Source organism: Malania oleifera, chromosome 2 (assembly GCF_029873635.1).
Source record: "Malania oleifera isolate guangnan ecotype guangnan chromosome 2, ASM2987363v1, whole genome shotgun sequence".
In the NCBI taxonomy this organism is placed as follows: Eukaryota; Viridiplantae; Streptophyta; class Magnoliopsida; order Santalales; family Ximeniaceae; genus Malania; species Malania oleifera.
The window spans coordinates 116,097,866-116,122,138 of record NC_080418.1 but is presented as its reverse complement, the minus strand read 5'-3'; the positions used below and the strand labels follow the sequence as shown (position 1 = coordinate 116,122,138).

The following is a 24,273-nucleotide window of genomic DNA, read 5'->3' as shown; positions in this document are numbered from 1 at the left end:
AGCTGAAGTGACGATTTATGAACTCTTTCAATGTGGCAATTGATGTTGACGCATCTCCCTTGATCATATTCACTATCTCCCTAGCGATGAGGGGCGATGTGATTTGGTTATGGTCCTGTAAGAGAAGTTCGTTCAAACACTTGTGCGGCCACCATATTGGGTGATTTCGAATAATCGGTGTTTCATCCGATACATTGCACTCATTCTCCATCTGCAATCGAACTCCTTATGTAACAACCTGAAATTTTATAACATTTTTTTTCTTAAATATACTGCAAAATAATATACTCTGATATCTCTGATAATGTCTGCTATAACATCACATGCCCCATATGGGCACTAAGGAAATTCCTGTTTGTAGAATAACAAACCTACGCAGCAGAAAACATAAAGTCATATATCCATATATACAATACCAAAATCCAGTATTATCCCAAAACATACGTACATAATTATACAACATCCCAATATCTTCTACCAAAAATTCTTGAATACTATTCAAAAATACAATTTCCCCTGATAACACTTACCTTACAGACAGGGTAGTGTAAACGACCTCTCTACATGCGAGCCTGATCTACTCATCTAGCTGGTTCACCTGAAAAATGTTAATTTATTAGGATGAGACAACACTCAGTAAGAAGAAATATGCTATTACTAGTGTATGACAAATGAGTTTACATAAGTAATCTACTTATAAATAATTGAACTGAGATATCATTTAAATATTGTGTAACTCACACCTACATGGTTCAAAATACAATTGTGTTTTCTGAGTTTTCTATTTAATCATACTGTTAGTATTATAATATATCTACTGATACTCTGTAAATTTGTATATAAATAAATAACTGAGAAATATCCCTGAAAATCTGAATGTGATGATTTAATCCCTCATGACAGGGTTGTGCGGCTCATAGGTTAGACTTAACTCTGGTTGGCCTACCAAGATAAGTCACCTGAATACTCTACCAATCCTCAATCCGACCTTTACTGCAATCTCTCCAAAGGCACGAAACTGGTATCTACATCATCAAACCAGCCTCCTCAGCCCAAGAATATGGGGAGACTACAATCCCTTCATAGGCACGGTAGACAGAATCCACACACTATCTGAGATATGTGGCTGCACTCTGATATAAAATAGCAATGGTACCATGCTCTGCTGATTGAATTTGTCTGAAATAATTAATCTGACTGAAATAATTCATCATCAGGGATCTGCTACTATATAATACTAATATATATAATTATCTTACTATTTCATCATGATTCCAAAATAACCATAACACTATAAATCTGATCTAGAATACTATAATATCTGATTGAAATAACTGTAATATCTAACTGAATAATCTATAATATCTGAGTGCTATGGTTTTGGAAAATCATGGCATTCTGTAAATACTTTAAAATGTCTGTCTGTAAAATATATCTGTCTGTATAATATATATCTGTAAAATATATCTGTATGAATAGTATCTATCTGTAAAATGTATCTGTTTGTATAATATTTGATAAAACATATTTCTGTAAAAAATACTGCAAATCATGATATTATGAAAACTACATAAACATTGTACTGAGCAAATACCTACTCATGCCACACAAATAGTAAAACTCATATTCTGAAATCTGTAAAATTGTATAGTTATACCCTGTATCTTAATAAATAAATACTATTCTTTACTGATATAATTTTCTGAATTTACTAGCATAGCATATTTCCCTTACCATGGCTAACTGAACTCGTCTATTGGTTCTAACTCACGCCCACGACGTTCATAATTCCATATTCTTGAAATTATACACACACACACACACACACACACACACACATATATATATATATATATATATATATTTTCCTATCAATTAACTAAATACCCAAAATAATTTTCGTACTCATGTTTCTTAAATTATAAACCATTCATTATCTTACTTGGTTTCCTGGGAACACCCTCTAGGTTCCCTAACCTGACTGTAGTAAAATCCCCAATACCCTTAATTCATAATACCCACATAAATCATCCCAAACACTAGTATAACAACATCTATTACTAAATTTGGGTTCAGAGAAACCTACAAAACCAAATAACCCTTAAATAATCTACTTACCCTGATTTTGGGATGGTTCCCAAACTTCTCAAATAAAAATTCTACTTCGACTAGATTTTAGAGAATCTCCCCAGAATCATCATGGTAGCTTCTGATCGTCGAATTGGGAAGAAACAGGGCCGAATTTCTAGAGAGAAGGTAGAGGGACAAAATTTTAGAGAGAGAGAGAGAGAGAGAGAGAGAGAGAGAGAGAGAGAGAGAGAGAGAGAGAGAGAGAGAGAGAGAAAGGGAATAGCAACTCGATTTTTTCATAAAAATCTGATTTTTGTACTTATATAGATGGCTAGCCACGTGGCCTCGTCAACGAGACACGTCGACAAGGTGAGGAAGGCAATGCGTCGAAGAAAGTAAAGAACTCATCGACAAGTCAATGGGTCTGGAAATACACCCTCTTGGTATCTCTTCGTTGACGAGATACTGAGACTTGTTGACGACCCGTATTAGGAAGTTTGTAGATGAAGCCACGGTATTCGTTGATGAACCCTGCTTTATCTCCTTTGAATTTTTCTTTCCCTCTTCTATGTAATTACTATTATTTTTTGGGTCTTTACATTCTTCCCTCATTATAAAATTTCGTCCTCGAAATTTGCTATCTGTGTTATACACTGTCCTCTAAGGAAAATTGGCTATTTATTTTATTACTTACCCTTACTTATGGTGGAGGAATACAATGGTTACATTTAAGGTTCTAGGAGATTACAATTATATATATATAAAAGAAAATTCTCCCAAAACCAAAATACTAACTATCTTATATTCTCCTATACATCTTATACATTAACTATTCTGTTCAATATCAAAATAAAACTTACTCTATCTGAACTGCTGCTGTTTCTTCCCTGACTATTATTGATCCCCACTAAACAAATGTGGGTATTTCCGTCGTATCTCGTCCTCTGGCTCCCACGAAGCCTCCTCTATTGCATGATTTCTCCACAACATTTTTACTAATGCAATTATCTTGGTGCATAATACCTGTTCTTTCCTATCTAAGATTTGCACTAGTGTCTCTTCATATGTCAGTGAGTCTCTGACCCACTCTTTCTAGTATCTCAAAAGGGCCAATGAACCTAGGGCTCAGCTCACCTTTCCTTCCAAATCTTACAGCTCCCTTTAATGGTGCTACTTTCAAAATACCTGATCTTCAACATCAAATTCCAATTTCTAGTGGTGCTTATCAGTGTAACTTTTCTACCAACTCTGAACTGCACTGATTTTATCTTCAATTAGTCAGACTTTATCATACGCCTGCTACACCAACTTTGGTCTCAAAACTCGCCTCTCACCCATTTCATCCCAGTACAAAGGTGAATGACATCTCATACCGTACAACGCCTCGTAAGGTGTTATGCTGATGCTGGCCTAATAGCTGTTATTATAGGCAAACTCAACCAGCGGCATATACTGGGTCCAACTACCCTCAAAATTCAGCACTTCATGCTCACAACATATCCTCTAATATCTGGATCGTTCTTTTTGTCTGACCATCAGTTCGAGGATGATATGCCATGCTGAATGATAACTGAGACCCCAAAGCCTCCTGCAAGCTCCTCCAAAACCGTGATGTAAAAGGTGGGTCACAGTCTAAAACGATGGATACTGATACTCCATAGGGTCGAACTATCTCCTGAATGTAGATCTCTGCCAGTCTGTAGATAGGATAGCTAACTTTAATAAGTATAAAGTGGGTTGCTTTTGTCAATCGGTCAACAATCACCCAGATAACATTCTGACCATGCAGTGCCAGCAGTAACCTAGTGACGAAATCCATGGATATATGATCCTACTTCCACTTAGGGATGTGGAGTGGTTGCAACTATCCTGCTAGCCTCTAGTGCTCAACCTTTATCTACTGGCACGTCAAACACTGCTGCACGAATTCAACTATATCCCTCTTCATTCCACTCCACCAAAAAGTTTCTCGAAGATCTCGATACATTTTAGTGCTATCGGGATGAATTGTGTATAGGGATTTGTTAGCCTCCTCCAATATAGTCCTCCTGATTTTAGCATCTGTAGGAACACGAAACCTTAGGGCTCCATCCTCTAAAATATTGAATTCCTCTTCCTGTCCATTTTGCACTTTCTCTATCAACTTTGCCAACTTTGCGTCATTCTTCTATGCAACTTTAATTCTCTCCTACAAGGTAGGCTGTACCACCAAGTTGGCAATGAATGCTTGGTGATCACCCTCTATAAGCTCCACGCCTATCCTGTCCAAATCCATCTAGATAGGGCGCTGAATCTCCACTTTCGTCACCGTTGCTCCTACTATTTTTCTGCTTAATGTATCAGCCACCACATTTGCTTTGCCTGTATGGTAGCTAATAGTACAATCATAATCCTTAATGAGTTCCAACCATCTTCTCTGCCGCATATTCAAATCTTTCTGGGTGAAAAAAATACTTTAAGATTTTACAGTTAGGGAAAATCTCGCATCTCCCACCATAAAGATAATGCCTCCATATTTTCAGTGCATACACCACTGCAGCTAACTCTAGACCATGCACAAGGAAATTCTTTTCATGCTCTTTAAGATGTCTAGACGCATAAGCGATGACTCTCCCGTGCTGCATCAACACGCACCTGAGTCCCTTCTAGGACGCGTCACTGTATATCATAAAACCATCTTCCCCTGATGGGATGGACAACAACGGTGTAGTGACCAGCCATTGCTTCAACTCCTAGAAGCTCTATTCACACTCATCAGTCCAATCAAATTTCACGTTCTTTCTCGTGAGTCATGTTAGTGGACCTGATAATTGGGAGAAACCATCCACGAAACGCCGGTAATACCCTGCTAGGCCTAGAAAGGTTTTGACCTCCTGAACATTCACTGGTCTCACCCAACTCACTACTGCCTCTATTTTACTCGGATCAACTGATATACCATCCCCGGAGATCACATGCCCATGGAAAGTAGCCTGCCTCAACCAGAATTCATATTTCTTGAATTTAGCATACATTTTCTTTTCCCTCAGCACCTGCAAAACCAGTATCAAATAACCCTCGTGTTCCTTAAAACTCTTCGAGTGGACCAGTATATCATCAATGAATACAACAACAAATTGATCCAAATACTGATGAAACACCCAATTCATTAAATCCATAAATACTGTTGGTGCATTTGTTAACCCAAATGGCATCACCAAAAACTCGTAATGCCCATACCTGGTTTGAAAAGCTGTCTTTGAAATGTCCTTTGCCTTGACTTTCACTTGGTGATAGCCTGACCGAAGGTCAATTTTAGAGTAGACCTGGGTCCCCTGGAGTTGGTCTAATAAATCATCAATTTTGGGAAGAGGATATTTATTCTTGACTGCCAGTTTATTTACTTCCTTGCAATCTATGCACATCCTCATGGTCCTATCTTTCTTTTTCACAAACAGAACTAGGGTTCTTTAAGGTGACACACTGGGCTTGATAAACCCTTTATCTAACAACTTTTGCAACTGATCTTTTAATTCTTTTAGTTTGGCTGGAGCCATTTTGTAAGGTGCTTTCGATATCGATTCTGACCCTAGTAGTAGATCCACAATAAACTCAATCTCTCAGTCTGGTGGTAAACCAGGTAATTCCTCTAGAAACATCTTCGGAAATTCTTTAACTACTGGAATACCAACCTGTTTCAGTTCTTCCCTCGACAACTCCTTTATGCAAGCTACATATCCTTAGCATCCACCCTGTATAAGTATCCTCTATTGAATAAATAATACAAGCTGTAGTGAGGCGTGCACACATGAACCCCTATATATGAATTCTTGCTCACCCGAGGGTATGAAAATTACTTCTTTTCGATGACAATCTATGCTAGCATGATTAGTTGTCAGTCAATCACATCAAACCCCTGCAGATCTAATACCACAAGATCGGCTGGTAGGACTTTCTCCTAAATACTTACTGGAAAATTTTCAAGTACCCTCCTACATCTCATTATTGATCCAGTCGGCATGGCTACAGACAATTCAAAATCTAACAACTATGCCTCTACCCTAGATAACTTAGCATATCCCGATGACACAAAAGAATGAGTGGAACCTGTGTCAAATAAAACAACAACTTTATAAGGTAAAGTGGTAAGAATACCTGTCACGGTGTCTTTAGCAGCCTCAGCATCACTCGACATCAATGCATAGACTTTAGTTGGTGTTGTATTCCTCTGCTGGCCTCCACGGGGCACCTGGTAACCACCCTGAAATGGTTTGTGAACTGGTGCTTGGGCTGGCGGCCCTTGACATGACCAAGGCCTATGACCGGGTCTCCCACAATGGTAATAGACATTCTCTCCCATCCTACACTCTCCTAGATGCCTCTAGCCACATCTAGGGCATATAGGAAAATTCTGCCCATCCTGAAAACCGCTGCGCCCCATCACCTGCATGTGGCCTCCTCTAAACTGGTCTCCTCTCCATGGGCCCTGACTAGAACTTGTCTTAAAACTCAGTGGCGTGGGTCTCTTCCTCTGGCTTGGTACTCCTAGGTTTGCCTGCTCACTCTCCTCTGCTACTGTGGCTCTGTTAACTATCTCAGAGAAATTCTGCATCTTCAGTACTGTCACCTGCTTATATATATCTCGTCTCAAACCCCGCTCGAACATTCTGACTTTCTTAACTTCATCTGGTACTATGTATAGAGCGAATTGCTACAGCTCAATGAATTTCGCCGCATACTATTGGACTGTCAACCATCCCTGGGTCAAACTCAGAAACTCCTATACTTTAGCCTCTCTAACCATGGCAGGATATTATCTATCAAAGAATATGTCTCTAAATTGGGCCCAAGTCATCAACACTAGAATGGGTCTCTGCTCCTCCAGTAATTTCATGGTCATCCACCATCTCTCAGCCTCTCCTACCAACTTATACGTGGCATAGAGGGCCCTCTGCTCGTCGGTGCAGTAGAGCACCGTCAATATTTTATCTATCTCCTGTATCTAGTTCTCAACAATTGCAGGATCAACTGCTCTTGAAAACGCTAGAGGATTCATTTTCGTGAACTTCCCTATCGTGCACCCCTGCACTGTAGATGGACCTCGCTATTCCCTAGAGCTCCGTGCAGTCTCATCCATGACTTGCTAAGTTACATTGCCTAATATTACATCTGAATCTCCGCCTCCTGCACCAGAAGGCCCTGCTCCATCGTTACCACTAGCATGTGCGCTACTTCCTCTAGGGTCCATCCTGCAACACACCAAATTACTCTTAGATTCCAAACCTCGTAATTATATTACTAAAATATTCCCCATACATCCTATCACTAATTTGAGGTCAAGTCCTACCATATGGAAAAAGAAACTGACGATAGTTTACTATGGTTTTCCTGAAATCGTCACCCCAGGAAAAACACATAAACCACCCTAAAATTCTTGCTTCCAGACTACAGAATAGAACCCTAAATTCTCATCCTAGTTAACCAACATTAACTCATTGATATTCTGTTCTATCCTCCTCAAATTCCATTCCTATATTCTGGTATTGTTTTCCGCTATACTCTAGAGTCCATTGAACCTAGCAACCTAGGCTCTGATACCGAAATGTAACGACCTAAAATTTTATAACATTTTTTTTCATAAATATACTGCAAAATAATATACTCTAATACCCCTGATAATGTCTGTTATAACATCTCAGGCCTAAGGTGAGCACTGAGGAAATTCTTGTTCGTAGAATAACAAACCTACGTAGCGGAAAACATAAAGTCATACATCCACATATACAATACTAGAATCCAGTATTATCCCAAAACATATGTACATAATTATACAACATCCCAATATCTTCTACCCAAAATTCTTGAATACTATTCAAAAATACAATTCCTTCTGATAACACTTACCCTAGAGACAGGGTAGTGTAAACGACCTTTCTACCTACGAGCCTGATCAACTCGTCTAGTTGGTTCACCTGAAAAATGTTAATTTATTGGGATGAGACAACGCTCAGTAAGAAGAAATATGCTATTACTAGTGTGTGACAAATTAGTTTACATAAGTAATCTACTGATAAATAATTGAACTGAGATATCATGTAAATATTGTGTAATGCACACCTACATGACTTAAAATACAATTGTGTTATTCGAGTTTTCTATTTAATCATACTGTTAGTATTATAATATATCTGCTGATATTCTGTAAATCTGTATAAAAATAAATAACTAAGAAATACCCCTGAAAATCTGAATGTCATGATTTAATATCTCATGACAGGGTTGTGCGGCCCGTAGGCTAGACTTAACTTTGGTTGGCCTACCAAGATAAGTCACCTGAACACTCTACCAATCCTTAGTCCGGCCTTTACTGCAATCTCTCCAAAGGCATGACATTGGTATCTACCTCGTCAAACCGGCCTCCTCAACCAAGGAATTTGGGAGACTACAATCCCTCCATAGGCACGGTAGACAAGATCCACACACTATCTGAGATATGTGGTTGCACTCTGATCTGAAATAGCAACGATATGGTGCTCTGCTAACTGAATTTGTTTGAAATAATTAATCTGACTGAAATAATTCATCAGGGATCTGCTACTGTATAATACTAATATATATAATTATCTTGCTGTTTCATCATGATTCCAAAATTACCATAACACTATAAATCTGATCTAGAATACTATAATATCTGACTGAAATAACTGTAATATCTGACTGAATAATTTATAATATTTGAGTGCTATGGTTTTGGAAAATTATGGAATTTTGTAAATACTTTATAATATCTGTCTGTAAAATATATCTGTCTGTATAATATCTGTTTGTAAAATATATTTGCATGAATAGTATCTATTTGTAAAATGTATTTGTCTGTATAATATTTGATAAAACATATTCTTGTACAAAAATACTTGTAAATCATGATATTCTAAAAACTACATAAACATTGTACTGAGCAAATACCTACTCATGTCACACAAATAGTAAAACTTATATTTTGAAATCTGTAAAACTGTATAGTTATACCCTGCATCTTAATAAACAAATACTATACTTTACTGATAAAATTTTTTGAATTTACTAGCATAACATATTTCCCTTACATGGCTAACTGAACTCGTCTACTAGTTCTAACTCACGCCCATGACGTTCATAATTCCATATTCTTGAAATTATACACACACACACACACACACACACACACACACACACAGATATATATATATATATATATATATATATATATATATTCCTGTCAAATAACTGAATACCCAAAATAATTTTCATACTCATATTTCCTGAATTATAAACCATTTATTATCTTACCTAGTTTCCTAGGAATACCCTCTTGGTTCCCTAACCTGTCTGCAGTAAAAGCCCCAACACCCTAAATTCATAATACCCACATAAATCATCCCAAACACTAGTATGACAACATCTACTACTAAATTTGGGTTCAGAGAAACCTACAAAACCAAATAAACCTTAAATAATCTACTTACGCTAATTTTGTGATAGTTCCCAAACTTCTTAAATCAAAATTCTACTCCCGCTAGGTTGTTGAGAATCTCCTCAGGATTATCCTGGTAGCTTCTGATCGTCGAACTGAGGAGAAACGAGGCCGGATTTCTAGAGAGAAGGTAGAGGGACCAAAGTTTAGAAAAAGAGAGAGAGAGAGAGAGAGAGAGAGAGAGAGAGAGAGAGAGAGAGAGAGAGAGAGAGAGAGAGAGGGAAGAGCAACTAAATTTTTTCATAAAAATCTGATTTTTGTACTTACATAAATGGCTAGCCATGTGGCCTCGTCGATGAGGTGAGGAAGGCAGTTTGTCGAAGAAAGTAAAGAACTCGTCGACAAGTCAATGGGTCTGAAATACACCCTCTTGGTATATCTTCGCTGATGAGATACTGAGACTCGTCGACCTGTATCAGGAAGTTTGTAGACGAAGTCAAGGCATTCGTCGATAAGCCCTAGTTTATCTCCTTTGAAATTTCCTTTCCCTATTCTATTTAATTACTATTATTTTTTGGGTCTTTACACCTTACACTTAGCAACCCATAACACTGGGGTAGACTGCACAACATGGAAGTCATGGTGAGTTCGAACGCAATATATTCGCATTGCTGCTATCAACTAATCCTTTGACTCAAAAAGAATCCCCTTACTCTGCTCAGTCGATTCATCCTAACGAGTCGCCCGTATAGGAAGCTCCTCTTCACGTGACAAATTTGCAACATCTACGTCAATTTGACCGTACATTGGAGGTTTATCCATAAATTGGGCGTCGTACGTGGCATCATTTGTTTCGTTGGGGGGGGGGAGGTTCACATCATTGGGGAACTCATTTAACCCTTCACCTGTTTCCTGCTCGTACGTGTTATCTTGTAAATTAACATCGTTCGTAATATTCATCCCCTCGTCTAACACGTTGTTCGCAATAGCGAACAACGATCCTAGACCTTATGCCAGAACTTCTTCGCAACCTCCCTGATCATTCGTATGAAGAACATGTCTTTCGTACGTTAGCGACTCAAACAAAGATCCCGGACATTCGTTGAAATCCAAAATAGGCATCCCACCAACCTCTGCACTCGTGTATGGTTCAATACCTTCTTCTGCAGTCATATCATAATGACGTGTTTGTTGGGTGTCTTCCTCTGCTTCAACCACATGCTTGGCAGATGTCCCTGTTTGCCTATCTGCGACGACGCCTATGTGAGGAATGTTTTTGACATATAGCTGCACAGTTAAATATATCGGACCTACGCAATGTGTATCCAACACAATGTACAGTCTGAAATCATAAGTTACGGGAACAACCTCATAGAGGATTGTATCATTGAACCCTCGCATAGGGTATATTGTGGTCACACGCAATGCATATTGATCTGGATCAATATGCAAATATTGGTATATTTTCGAATACAATTTTTTTAATTTACACCTATGACCAATTCAAATTAGTTGAACTGGTTTAGTACTATAACTAACACCTTCTACTCCAGTAAAAATTTTAGCCCCCCCATATACAACAATACCGCCCCCGGAACACTGTTCGAGCTTCCTGCCATTTAGAGATCGACCCTTAGGAAATAGTAAACACTTACGAAAAACAAAATTGTATATATAAATGCATGACGTAACACCTATCTAGAATTATGAATGGTGTAAATTATTTTGTGCATAATATTTATAAAAGAAGTAAATTTATATACTATATTTAGAAAGTAAATTTAACCAAAATTAGATTAAAAATATATATTTAGAATGTCTAAATGTTTGAATAAGAAAGAAAAAACTATTGTTTGGTTAGAATAAACAAACTAATTATATATGTATATATCTATACCTATGTCTATCCTATATATTAATACAATTATGGTAGGGTAAATTATTTTGTGAAATGATATATATAAGTAATTAAACAATAGGAAAACATTAACAAAGTTTTACTATTTTTCAAGTGTCATGTACAATATGATTGTTCTTTTAAAGTGAATTTTGAAATATAATAACTAAGTAAAATAATTACAATAATTTAATTTTTATTATAGTATTTTATTATAGTAAAATATAAGGCACCTAAGTATTAATGCTACATGCTATAAAAGGATGTTCAGTTATACTTTGAAGCATATATTAACTATTTTTTTTAAAAAAATTTGGACACTTGCATTAGTGAGGCTTACTTTTAAATTATGGAATGCTAAAAGGATATTTAACTTCTTTATTAAATGGTATTAGGGAACCCATTAACGAACTTGATGCAAAATTTTTTACTGACCTAACTAAAATATTATCTCAGTTTAAGAAACAAACTAACCTAACTCATTTACAAATCAATACACAATTTCAATATGTAATTAACAGGAAATAATTAATGGAATCCTTCAAAAAGAACATAACGAGAAGTTAGGCACAATATGTGAGAAACAGAACGAGAAAAAACCCAGATACAAAATTAAGAGCACAATGTATTCCACAGCAAGTTCAGTACCATCCATATTACTTGCTAATAAATCAATCACACATTGAATTTATAAATTTGAATTTTTTCTTAGAGAAATGAAAATTCCAACTTAAAAATGTAAACATTTAAAGTTCTAGATTTATTTCAATGTTATTAATTTTGATCGATCACTCCCTAAGGATAATTAAATTCTATTCATCAGCAAAAAATTATTATAACATTTCAATGTGGAATATAGTTTTTTTTTGTTTGGGAAATGTTGGTAACAGTGACTTCATATATGCTTCTCATTATTTCATTCAACATGTAAGCAAAAAAAAAAAAAAAACCATTTCAATGATGAAATATTATAGTAGTTATTCCTTACTTTTATTAAGAACTCATAAAAAAAATTCACATTGTTATCAATTTGTTTTACAATATCAATAACTTTTTTATACAATAAATAATAAAAACATATTATAATTATATAATCCTAAGAACAAACATTTCTTCAAACCTCATTATAACCCAAAAGTTAGGAAAAAATAAATAAATAAAGGAAAAATGCGAATGAAATGAAACCTAACTTTGAGGGTTTTCAGATGCAGCCTTTAACCAAAAAATCGAAACCACATTATACTAATTTATGAAGCTAAAATAACAAATCTTCAAACATTTGGTTAATCCTGAATCAGAACTCAATGATACTAATTTTGTTTTACGGTGAGAAAAATGCGTACCTCATTTCCCCCTTTTTATAGCTTTTCTCACCTGACCGTTCAAACGGTCACCTGCTCAATCCACTCTTGAATGATCACCGACTCAAGTCCACCAAACGATCACCTGCCCTCGTACGCCTCCTGCTGCTGCCGTCCTCCTCTCTACTCTTTATTCTCTCTACAAACGCTCCCTCTTCAGACAACCCTCTCTGCTCTCTATTCGCAAGTGAAATGAAGGGAAAAAGATCAAATCAAGCAAATCTCGCAGGATTGTCCTATAAGATTTGTCACGCGTCACACGTCGTTTCATTTCTCAGGCAAATCTCGCAGGATGCGCGTCACCGCGATAATCCGTCTTTCTTTAAATCTCGTAAATTGGTTCTGCAAAATTTGTCTAAATCTCGTAGTATCAAGTTGCGAGATTATATAAGCATTAAATTAAGAAAAATTTTCTGAATAAATTATTATTTTATATTTTATTATAAAATAATAATAAAATGGGAAAAAACTCATAATTGAGTCGCACCGAGTCGCAAAGATAAAAGAATTTGAATAGCTTGTGAGTTGACATTTGTAGTAGGCTTCCAACGGACTTTATTGAAAAAGAAAATAATAATAAAAAATGGGGCAGAAATAGAAGGAGGAGCCGCAGGCTTTGAAAATTTAGGTACAGCCCACGCGGCTTCCGTGGATAACAAATCTCCTCCTGGATAGAGGATAGTGAAACCCCTTCGCTCTTGTGGAAGCTCTAAGGTGTAGTGCTCAAAGCTGATGCTAAGAAGCTGTCAATGGCTTCTGCTATCACATCCTCCGTACAAACGAGGTTGACATTCTAAACCTCCTTTCACTGTAAATCTCTTATCACGTTGAATGTTGATGATTTTGATAAGCTTGAAGATTCATATTTTTCCACAGTTTTCTTTGCTGTATTTATCAGTCGATTGACGAATTCTTTCATGTGTTTCTTCGCATTCAAATTTCAACTTTTACTTTCTGGGTCGCGGAAGCAGTGGATTTTGTTCAGTTGCGGGCTGGTTGATTAGGGTTGTTTCTTTCTGGGATTTCTGTAATTTGATGATTCGGGGAATTTTGAGCTTTTGGATTTCTTGACGGTTTGGAGCGTTTGAATTACCAGAACCTCGCATTTCTTGTAATTGTTAACTGGAGATTTTTAGGTGGTAAATATACGAGTAAGATGGTTTCAAGTAGCAGACTCCCACTTTTCTACTTGAATTTCTGAGGCTTGCAAAGCTTGGCCTGTGTCTCCCACAATGTCTTATGCATTTTTCATTTTGTTATTTTTTTTCCTCGGTGCTTTTTCCCCCAAATTATTATGGCCTCCGTTCACAGTGGATGAAATTTGGAATGCAGTAAATTGACAACCCATTGGAATTTCGTACTCGACTGTTGGCTTGTTTGTCTAGATGCTAACAGTTTGTTGGCACTGAGAAAATACCATAGTTTTACTTTTAACTATCTAAAATTTACATAAAAATATACTGATCAGCCAACATTTATTTTATGTATTGATACTAACTCTTATGATGAATTCAAGTGGTTTGGTTGTGAGGAGATAATTTTGAGTTTGGCATTTAAAGGAACAGAATACAAAAGTTTAGCTTCTTTATTGGGTAATCAAGTATTTTAGTCATAGCAAATCATCTTGAAATTTTTGAGGCAAATCTCTTGTTGTATCTTTTCAGCAACTTAAAATCTGCATTTTTGGGTGAGAGACTTGGACTATGTGCATCTATGGCTCCTGTCACTCATATCTGTTCCTTTAGGAAGGCTATAGAATGTAAGGAATCAAGGATAGGGAAGCAGCCAATTGAAGTGCCATCCAATGTGTCAATCACATTGGAAGGTCAGAGCTTGAAAGTAAAGGGGCCTTTGGGAGAACTTTCAAGAACTTATCCACGAGAAGTGATACTTGAAAGGGAGGAATCTGGTTTCCTAAGGGTTAAGAAGGCAATGGACACCAGGAGGGCAAACCAGATGCATGGACTTTTCAGGTAACTCATTCATCTTTCTTATCTTGTTTTGATTGATCCTTAATTTGTGTTTTCTTGTATTTTTAGATCCCTAACTGGAATACTTAATAGGGATCTTTTCATAACTTTGTTATAATAGTAAGTGTTTTTTGATATAAAAAGAAATTTTATTAAGGGAGAAAAGAGATACAAAGTGGAAGATAAGGTATTTTTCTCCTGAAGGAAAAAAGCAGAAAGAAGAAAAAAAAAGAAGAAAAAATAAAAAATTAAAATTAGTGCCAGCCAGTTTCTCTCTCTTCCCCCCTCCCCCACAGCGTGGGTGGTGTGGTAATAATAGTTAAAACATGAAAGCATATCCCAGCACAGAGAGCCTCCAGCATCATAAGAAAACCAATTCTATCCCAAAGTAGCTATAAAGTACGAGTATTCCTTTCTAACCATATACCTCAAGTGCAGTGAAGGCAGTTCTATAGCACCATGTTAGCATCCTCCTCCCCTCCCCCCCCCGCCCCCCCCCCCCCCCCTCCCCTCCCCTCCCCCAATCCCCCTCCTTTGCGAAAGAAAGAAAAAGCAAAAAAACTCAGAAAGCCTTGAGAGAATCTGCTACACCCAAATTTGCCCCAGAAAACTAAACTATTTATTGAACAAACTCGAAGCCACGGAGCAGTGTAAGAAAACATGAAAATATATCTCATTGTTATCAAAATGCACAATACAAGCATCTGGAGATAAACTTATGAGCCCACCTAATTTGTAAAAGATTGTTGGTGTTGATTATATTGTGAGCTACCAGCCAAATAAATGCTGAAACCTTGGAAGGAGCTGTAGCTCTCCCAATACGGTTAACAAATGCATTAAAATAGATGAAATGAGGAAAAAACAAGGATTTATAAGAGAACATGAGAACCATCCACCAAACCCAAGAATTGCTCCCAGATGAAGGCAGGAAGGCGTTTTACTAACTGAGTAATAAAGTAAGTTCAACAACCTCACAATCATTAAGGTTTTTGCGAAATAAAATTCCAGGATGATGAAGTAATGTGTTGCAGGTGAATTTGTTTCTTAGCTGTTAAAGGGCTAGTAGTTATAATTTATAATCGTGATCGTGCCAGCATTTTATAGAAACAAGGGGTCTAGCCCTTTGCTGGGAAAAAATGTGTATGATTCAATAGAAATAAAAACGATCTGTATCTTATTAAATAAAATTCATCTCCCTTGTATTGAATGTGTTAGTCCATTAGTTCCTGTGTATATACAAATCAACTTAGGTGGTGTTTGATAATTGGGAATCAACTCTAGGAATCAAAATCGGAATGGTTGATTCTCATTCCTAATTATTTTATGGTAATCTCATTCCGATTCCCATTCCTTGCAGGAATGAGATTCCCCCTTTTACCTATATTTTGATTCTTGACTTTTACTCTGGAATCAAATTTTCATTCCTGAAAACATAGTATTTATTATAATATGATAATTTATATTAATATAATATAGTTTATATTACATAAATTTTAAAAATAATATTAATATTATTATATCATTATTAATATTTAAAATATTATAATATATTTTATATTAAACAATCATTATTAATATTTTTATTATATATAATATTATTATACATAATAATGTTATAACATATAAAAATTAACAGAACAATATTAAATGTTAAATATTATGATATACGTGTAATATGATTATTGATTTATTATATTATTATTTTTAATCTAAAAAGTAAATAAAATAAAATTATATTTATTGCCATAAATTATAAATATATAATAATAAAATTTAATAATGATATAGTATAGAAAAATATTTAATACTTGCACATATATACTATAATATAATAAAGTATATACTACATAAATATAAAAAGTAATATATATATATAATACTATATATAACATAAGATATTACATAAATCTAAAAAATAATATTAATATTATAACATCATTGAACATAAATATATAATAATATTATTAATATAAAATATTTTAATAATTATTATTAATATTTATATTATATATAATAATATCATGACACTTAAAAAGTAATAGGATAGTGTTAAATTATAGAATACTATGATAAAATTGTGGTTATCATTATGTGTAACCTTAAAATAAAAAAAAAAAAAAATATTAATTATTAGTATCATTAAAAAAAAATATATAATAATATAATATATAAAAAAGAATAAAATACTATTGTGTAATAAAATATAATGCTATGGTGGTTGTTTTATTATATTTTTATTTTATATTAAATAATAAATTATGTTATAGCGTTATAATACGTGAGATTTTTATTTAAATTTAATAAATTACATATTAAAAAATAATACTTATAAAATACAAGATAAAATATATATTAATAATATAGTTAAAACAAAATAATAATAATCATAAAATATAATATGCAAATTATATTCAAGTATATAATTATCAATATGATTTTATTGTAAAAAAATATTTATTATCTAGCTTAATAAAATAATAGTATGCAATAGTTACATATTTATAATGTTATTATTCCATATTAAATTAATTAAATTAATTTTTATACTATAATGACATAATTGATGAATTAAACTCATTTCCAGTCCCTATGTTTATGTATACCAAACACTATAATACAATTTTGATTCCAATTCCTTGTCGAACCAAACATGAGAGAGGAATCTGACATTCTGTTTCTGATTTCAGTGAATTCCGATTCCAATTCCAACTGTAAACCAAACGCCACCTTAAAGCTTAGCAGCAAAAGTTTCAGTAAAATAACTAAATTTAATTTTCGTACATCAGAGGGCGAGCCTGCGGCCAAGTAATGGTCACTGAAAACTTGAAGGTGGAGATAAATCATAGAAACAATTTTGCCAAATATGTACTTCAGTCTCTGTACATCATGCCCTTCCTGGACCCCTGATATGGTGCGAGTGCTTTGTGTATTGGCTAGTGCATATGCTAAACAATGAAATAAAAATAAAACTTTTGTTCAATTTACAATATGGTATATTTGAAGAATGTAGTTAATTTTTCCTGCTATCCTTCCAGTTATCAACTTCATACCCAGTTTGATTTGAGAAACACACACCTTGTGTTTCTGTCATTTTTAGACAACATCCATGTATATACTTGGAGATTTTCCACCTTCTTTTGCCCTTTTTTTGGAAGCTATTTACCTTCAAAAGTTGTATCTGGACATGAAAGACAAACTGTTTTCAGTTCTTTTTATTTATTTATTTATTTATTTGTATTTGGTAGGCTTCCAAACAACCATCCAATAAAAGATAAAAGGCCAAAACATGTTGTTAGGGGATTTTCTTTGTGTATTAATTTGGGAATTAATATAGCAAGGAGCAAAAATAGCGGGAGAGGTAAAAGAATTTTGGTTTCATTTCATTCCCCAAATATTGAGGCCAAGGTTTCCAAAGTTCTTTTCTCCTTAGTGGGCAAAATGATCCTACGTGTGTCAAGTTTCATTCATGTACTTGGGTGCCTCCCCCTTTGAGTCCTTATAGCAGTACAAATGTTTTTACTTATTGAAACAAAAAAGATCCAGTTGGCAAAGTTTAGTAACATTTAGTAGCAACCAATATTGTGTGGTGGCAACCATAGAGTAGGGAAAACCAATAAACTATTTACTCATGCTAGATCCATCACATTCTACTTTTTGGATACATGATTCCACATAAAAATAAAGTCTGATTGTAGTGCATGATTCAAAATCATTACCCTCTTGGATTATTGCATAAATACATGAAAATATGGGGAAAAAAATCAGTGTGCTGTTTGGATGTAATTTCTACCTGATTTTATGGGATAATCAGCTGTGATTTTTCCCCTCTGCAAGCATAGGAAAAAGAGTCGGATCTTGTATTATGCAGATCTCTAACTCACTAAAAATTGACTGGAAAAAGTGCACATGTGTCACTGGTCTAAAATAGTGGGATGGGAATTAGTGTTAACAATCATTTTTAGAGGAATTTTTACATTCAGGATGGCCTGACTCTTTTTAATGTGAGTCATGGGGAATAAGCACCTCCACCAGGCTTGAACTCTGGGGCAGACCAAATTATTTTGCAGGGTTAGGCTGTGTTGTGTGTGTGATGTTTCTTATTATGCCTTTTCTCATTTTATCATTCTTATTATTATTATTTTGTGTGGTAAGGGTGCTTTTTTTTTTTTGGGGGGGGGGGGGGGAAGAGGTGTTGCAGAAGGAGGGCAACCAGTGTGAAAATGTATGTTTTTAAGGAAAGTTATTTATTTATTTTTTTAACTAAGGTCCTATATGGTGGTGCTAGGTCATTTGACTGGGGAGATTAGTGATATGTTGACAGCCTTAGCAAATTCACACATGGACTTCTTTTGTATGAAAAAGAGATTGCTGCCAGCAAGGTTTTTGTGGATGTTTCAACATATGGTCTTTGTTTATTGCATCATAGATGCATATTTTGGTTTTTTTTTTTTTTTTTTTTGTAGGTTAGTACATCAATACTTTCATCAGTTTCATTTTTTGTTTTCAAATAGGTAGTTGTTTCTCAAAATGCAAATTACACTATATTCTAATTGAATAAATAAAATTATTAGTTTGTTTTGGAGCGAAGGAGGGAGGTTTTGATTTGGGGTCTGAGGAGAATAACAGGAGATTCTTAGCTGAAAATAAGGCTAAGAAGGGACAATGGGAATGGGCAAATTTGCAGTGCTCTATTAATTATGATGGAAAGGAACTGAGAAGTGGTGTTCTTTGGTAGCACTTGCTAGGTTTTTGGATGGTGGGTTATCTTCTATTCTCTGTTTTAGCTTTCTTTGTTGAAGACTTCTTGTCCTCCTTCGTTTTTATCCTCTTGCTCCATCTCTCTCTCTCTCTCAATTACTTATATTTTTATCGAAGCAAAAAATGTTAAATTCTGTGTCATTTATCGTTTATCAAAGCATGGAAAAGCATTCTACGACAAAACTAAGAAGAGGACTAGGAATGTTAAAACTTTATAGGCTTTTTAGTACTTTATCTAATGGTTTCAACTACATAACCACTATGCACCACATGCACTGCCTATATTTGTTTGGTTGCGATTTTTTATCATAAACTGAAAGTATTGATCTTTTCACATCCTACAGTCTGATTTATCTTAGCTGTACACAGGTATTTTTTTTACCCCGGTGCATGATGGAGCTCTTTTGGTTCCCATTTTCTTGTATGAGATCTTGAATGACCCTGTGTGTTACTCTCTTTTTTTCAAGATCCTATTAAACTTGCTATTACTTCCCTGATTTTAAATCATTCAGCTAGTTGAACAAATTTAGCTCCCAAAAAATTAAAACCGGGCAGACATTATATATACTGCTGTATGTGCGGTTACGAAAGATTTAAATCGTGTTGAAGGTTCACAAATGGCAACTGTGAATTATATGAAAATAAGTTAGACATGATAAAACATATTTCAAGTATGAAGTCCCAATCCAAATATTTTTTATTTATGCATTTTTTCATCTAGTGCTTGATGGATTCTTGTATATGTCTATTTTGACAAAAAATTGCAGCAGTTTGACCATCTTTGTGAAAACATGCTCCCCTTCATCTTTATAAAACTAGTATGAGCAAATTCTTGGTAAAGATTTTAATAGAAAAGTGAAGACTAAGAATGATTAGGAATTACTGCAGAAATTTTAGGAATTACTGCAGAATTTTTTGATGATTATAATTGTTGAACTTTCAATAGTTTCAAACTCATTCTTTCAATAGAATACTGGTATATATTTAGACATCTACTTTATGGAAAATTAGTGGAGGGGTGGAGCGCTGTTGTATATTATTCAAAATTCAAGCACCTTGAGTATTGTTACATTATTAAAGATCTTCTAATACTCAACTTTCATTTAAATTTGAAAATTTAGGACTACAACCTCGTGAGGATGATCAAGATGACTGTCACCTTGTCAATTTGAACCAATAAATTGCTTAAATTTGGAGACTTGGTCATCCATCATACTGGTTTATATTTGAACATATACCTTATGGAAAGGTTAGATTAGCTTTCAAGAATTTAGTGTCTACTTTTTTGGATTTTGAATTCTTTATGTTTCCTTTATACACTTTGCATGATTGCAACTGAAATGGCTAAGAATTTTAGACATTTCCACATTTGGTAAAATTTTTCATTTTGTTAGATATGATATTATTTTCCATTTTTCTTGGTGGAATCAAGCATAACATTGGACTTGATCACGTAATATAGGAAAAACAGTGAGAAAGCAGGATAAACCTGTCACTAAATTGTTCATTTATCCTTGACCAATTATATATATATATATATTATTTGATGTTGGGCAGGACTCTTACCAACAACATGGTTGAGGGTGTATCTAAAGGGTTCGAGAAGAGACTTCAACTGATTGGTGTTGGGTACCGTGCAATATTAGAAGGGAATGAGTTGGTCTTGAATCTTGGGTTCTCTCATCCGGTCAAGATGGCAATTCCTGACAACCTAAAAGTGAAGGTGGAGGATAACACTAGAATTGCAGTTAGCGGATATGACAAATGTTCTATCGGTGAGTTTGCTGCCTCCATTAGAAAATGGAGACCTCCAGAGCCATATAAAGGCAAGGGTGTGAGATATGCTGATGAGGTTGTAAGAAGAAAAGAAGGGAAAGCTGGGAAGAAGAAGTGATGTGTAATATACATGCAAGACGTTGGCATCTATTATATTACATTTTTTCTTCAATGGTAATCACCTTACCTTTTGTATTCATTTGTGGATTTCATTATACCATTGCCAGAGGAGCATTTTACATTCACACTGACATCATGATCATTGGCCATGTTTAATGACTGCTGGATTCACTTTCATTTGGCTGTGAATCAAGTGTCCTGAAATGTGTTGGCATCAAAATTCAACCAGGCCATAGGAATTGGTTCCCATAAAATAAAAGAGCAATTCTTGGGTCAATAAAAGGATAGGAGCATGTGAATTAGGCGTATTAGAGAAACAGGCAGCATATTTCCTTTCACTCATCAAGACCTTTAAGAATGATTGGAAGAGACCTTGTTGAGTTAGGACTTTTGGTTACTAATGACATTTAAGAACAGTTTGAAGAGATTTGTTGAGTTAGGACTTTGGATTTTAGCCCTATTGCATAGATAAGGAAACACTAGGACCTTGTTGAGTTCGGACTTTGGGTTTATCCCAATTGCATAGATGAGGAAACACAAAGTTGAGTTTACTTTCGAACTTTTGATGGGCTGATAAAGCCTTTGACAGCCAAACCATATTGTGTAATAATAAATGGGCTGCACTAGAATTGTGCCAAGGAGCTCAGCCCGAGATTGTCTGGTGGTGAGCTTGGCTTGCCTTGCAGGATCCGGCCTTTTGGCAGACTTGAGGTCAATTAGGTTTGGTGCCAAGTTTACCCCAAACAGATGCCTTTCACTCCAAGCTTCAGTTGCTGATTGCTTCGGTGAACTTGGGGTGGCATCTGTGCTGCTTGAGTGAGTTGTCTTGTTGAATTGTTCGCCTTGGCTTAATATGAATGCTGTGATATCAAATATTTGTGGCTATATGCATTGTGATATCAAGTATTTGTGAGCATATCAGTTGTCCACTTGTTTGTTTTCTTGAGATTGTACTCAATTTAGCTCTTTTGTTCACCCCATGCAAGCTTAAGTTGGTTTGCTCAATTACTAGGTTCTACAATTGGCCATGGCTTATTTGGAGCCAGAAAATTAGGTGGTGTGGGTTAGTTCAACTTCTTAGATTGTCATTGGTGACACTGTTAGTTCACTCTCTAGCAACTTAGCTTGTTTCTTTTACTGGGAAACGCGTGTCCTCCTTTAAAGCTTCTCTTGGTTTTTTATGGAAATTTGGGAGGTATTCTATCAAACAGTCCCCTCCCCCAAGAACGTAAGGTGACGCATGGGTGTGCCTGCCTCTCTCAAGGTGACAAATGTTCAATATCATAGTTAAGCACGACTAGATCCCAACCCTTTATACTGATCCAAAACATTAAATCATGAGGACCTTCTCCCTCATATTTTCTACTTTTTTGTATTAATAGTGTTGTTTTTTGCTAGTGGATCGTCATTAGGGTTAAGTCCCTTGGGTTGCTCTTAATGGTTTATATATGATTTTGCTTTCTCTTTTTATTGTATTTATTTTTATTTATTTATACTTTTTGCATTCCTTTTTTTTTTTTTTTCTCTCCCTTTTTTTTTCAATCTTTCTTTTTTCTCCCTTCTTTCTAGCGACTATTTTTGAGTTGATCCCTCACTTTGGATAGCTTGTCTTTATGACATTGAGTGAGGGATCTTTCTTTTTGAGCATTTTCCCTGTATTTAGGCATTAGGGCCTCGCAGTGTGCAACGTAAATGTCATGACCCAAAAATTTTGGCTATTTTTTTTTTTCACATTAAACGCTGATACCACAAAATATAACAAAGTCAACCTGGACCCAAAGTGGGATATTAGGGATATACCTGTTTATATATGCATACTATCTATGCAGCGGGAAACATAATGAAACTATCCTCATACAATACCGGAGTTCTACTGTTTCTATAAATATATATATATGCATCCCCAAAAAGAAACCATAGAATATCTTAGAGACACACAAAAATCCATCTCCTAACTCTAACACTTACCTTACAACTAGGGCAATACTAAAACCTTCTCTATCTCGGAGCTTGCTCCGCTCGTCAATCTAGATTTCCTGAAATGTTTGAATTCTGGGATGAGACACTTGTCAGTAAGTAAGATAGATTAACATCACAATGTGGCACATGAGTTCTATCGTGTTATAAACATATACTGTGTATAATTAATTGCATTTGATAGATTAGGAAAATCTATTCTGTATAAGTCTGAAGAAATCATATTTCAACATAACATACTATGTTATAATAAATTTTTATGTACATGTAAATCGTCTGCTATATGTGTATAATACTGAAATTATCCCTTGGATGGATAGCTAGTTGTTATCATGTATTATCCCCATATGATTGGATTGTGTAGCTCGTAGGCAGGACATACCAATGGTTGACCTACCATGCTAAGTCAAAACTGACTCGTCTGTAAGTACGAATGATCTACCCAGCCTGATCTGGACTGCCAGGGGGGGCACACTACTACTCTAGGCTTAATCGACTATCCATTCACCAACACTCTATCTGAGACGTGTGGTGACACTAATCCGAACTAATAGCTACGGTCCTGTGCTCTAAAACTAAACTAGGCCATCAAGGGTCTGCTATTATATAGATTTCATAAATAATTGTAATATAACTGTTTCATGGTTCTGTGTAAAATATGTCATAATAATATTTTTGAATAAACTGTTATATATGTATCAAGTCACGGCACTAGGCCGGCTGAAATATCACGGCATCTGGGCCAGTTGAAATATCACGGCATCTGGGTCGACTGAATTATCATGGCATTTGGGCTGGCTGAATTATCACAATATATTGAAAAATATCATAATTTCTGTACTGTTTATAGTTTTTTTTTTTTTAAAAAATCATTATCAAATTATCCTTGTTCTGTGTGACCATAAAATAACC

The 24,273-nt window shown here is 35.1% G+C and overlaps 1 protein-coding gene across 1 annotated transcript; it reads left to right on the top strand.

Moving 5' to 3' along the window:
* The first annotated feature begins 13,290 nt into the window (after positions 1 to 13,290).
* Positions 13,291 to 21,463, top strand: LOC131147573 (large ribosomal subunit protein uL6c). The gene is made up of 3 exons (XM_058097064.1): positions 13,291 to 13,544; positions 14,425 to 14,733; positions 21,046 to 21,463. The coding sequence occupies exons 1-3, from the start codon at positions 13,510 to 13,512 to the stop codon at positions 21,380 to 21,382; spliced, it is 681 nt and encodes a 226-aa protein (XP_057953047.1). The 5' UTR covers positions 13,291 to 13,509; the 3' UTR covers positions 21,383 to 21,463.
* Positions 21,464 to 24,273: the final 2,810 nt, after the last annotated feature.

Coding starts and splice junctions, on each gene's coding strand:
- LOC131147573 (XM_058097064.1), top strand. CDS start 13,510: ATGGCTTCTGCTATCACATCCTCCGTACAAACGAG. Junction 13,545..14,424: donor ACATCCTCCGTACAAACGAG/GTTGACATTCTA, acceptor GTATCTTTTCAG/CAACTTAAAATCTGCATTTT. Junction 14,734..21,045: donor CAGATGCATGGACTTTTCAG/GTAACTCATTCA, acceptor GATGTTGGGCAG/GACTCTTACCAACAACATGG.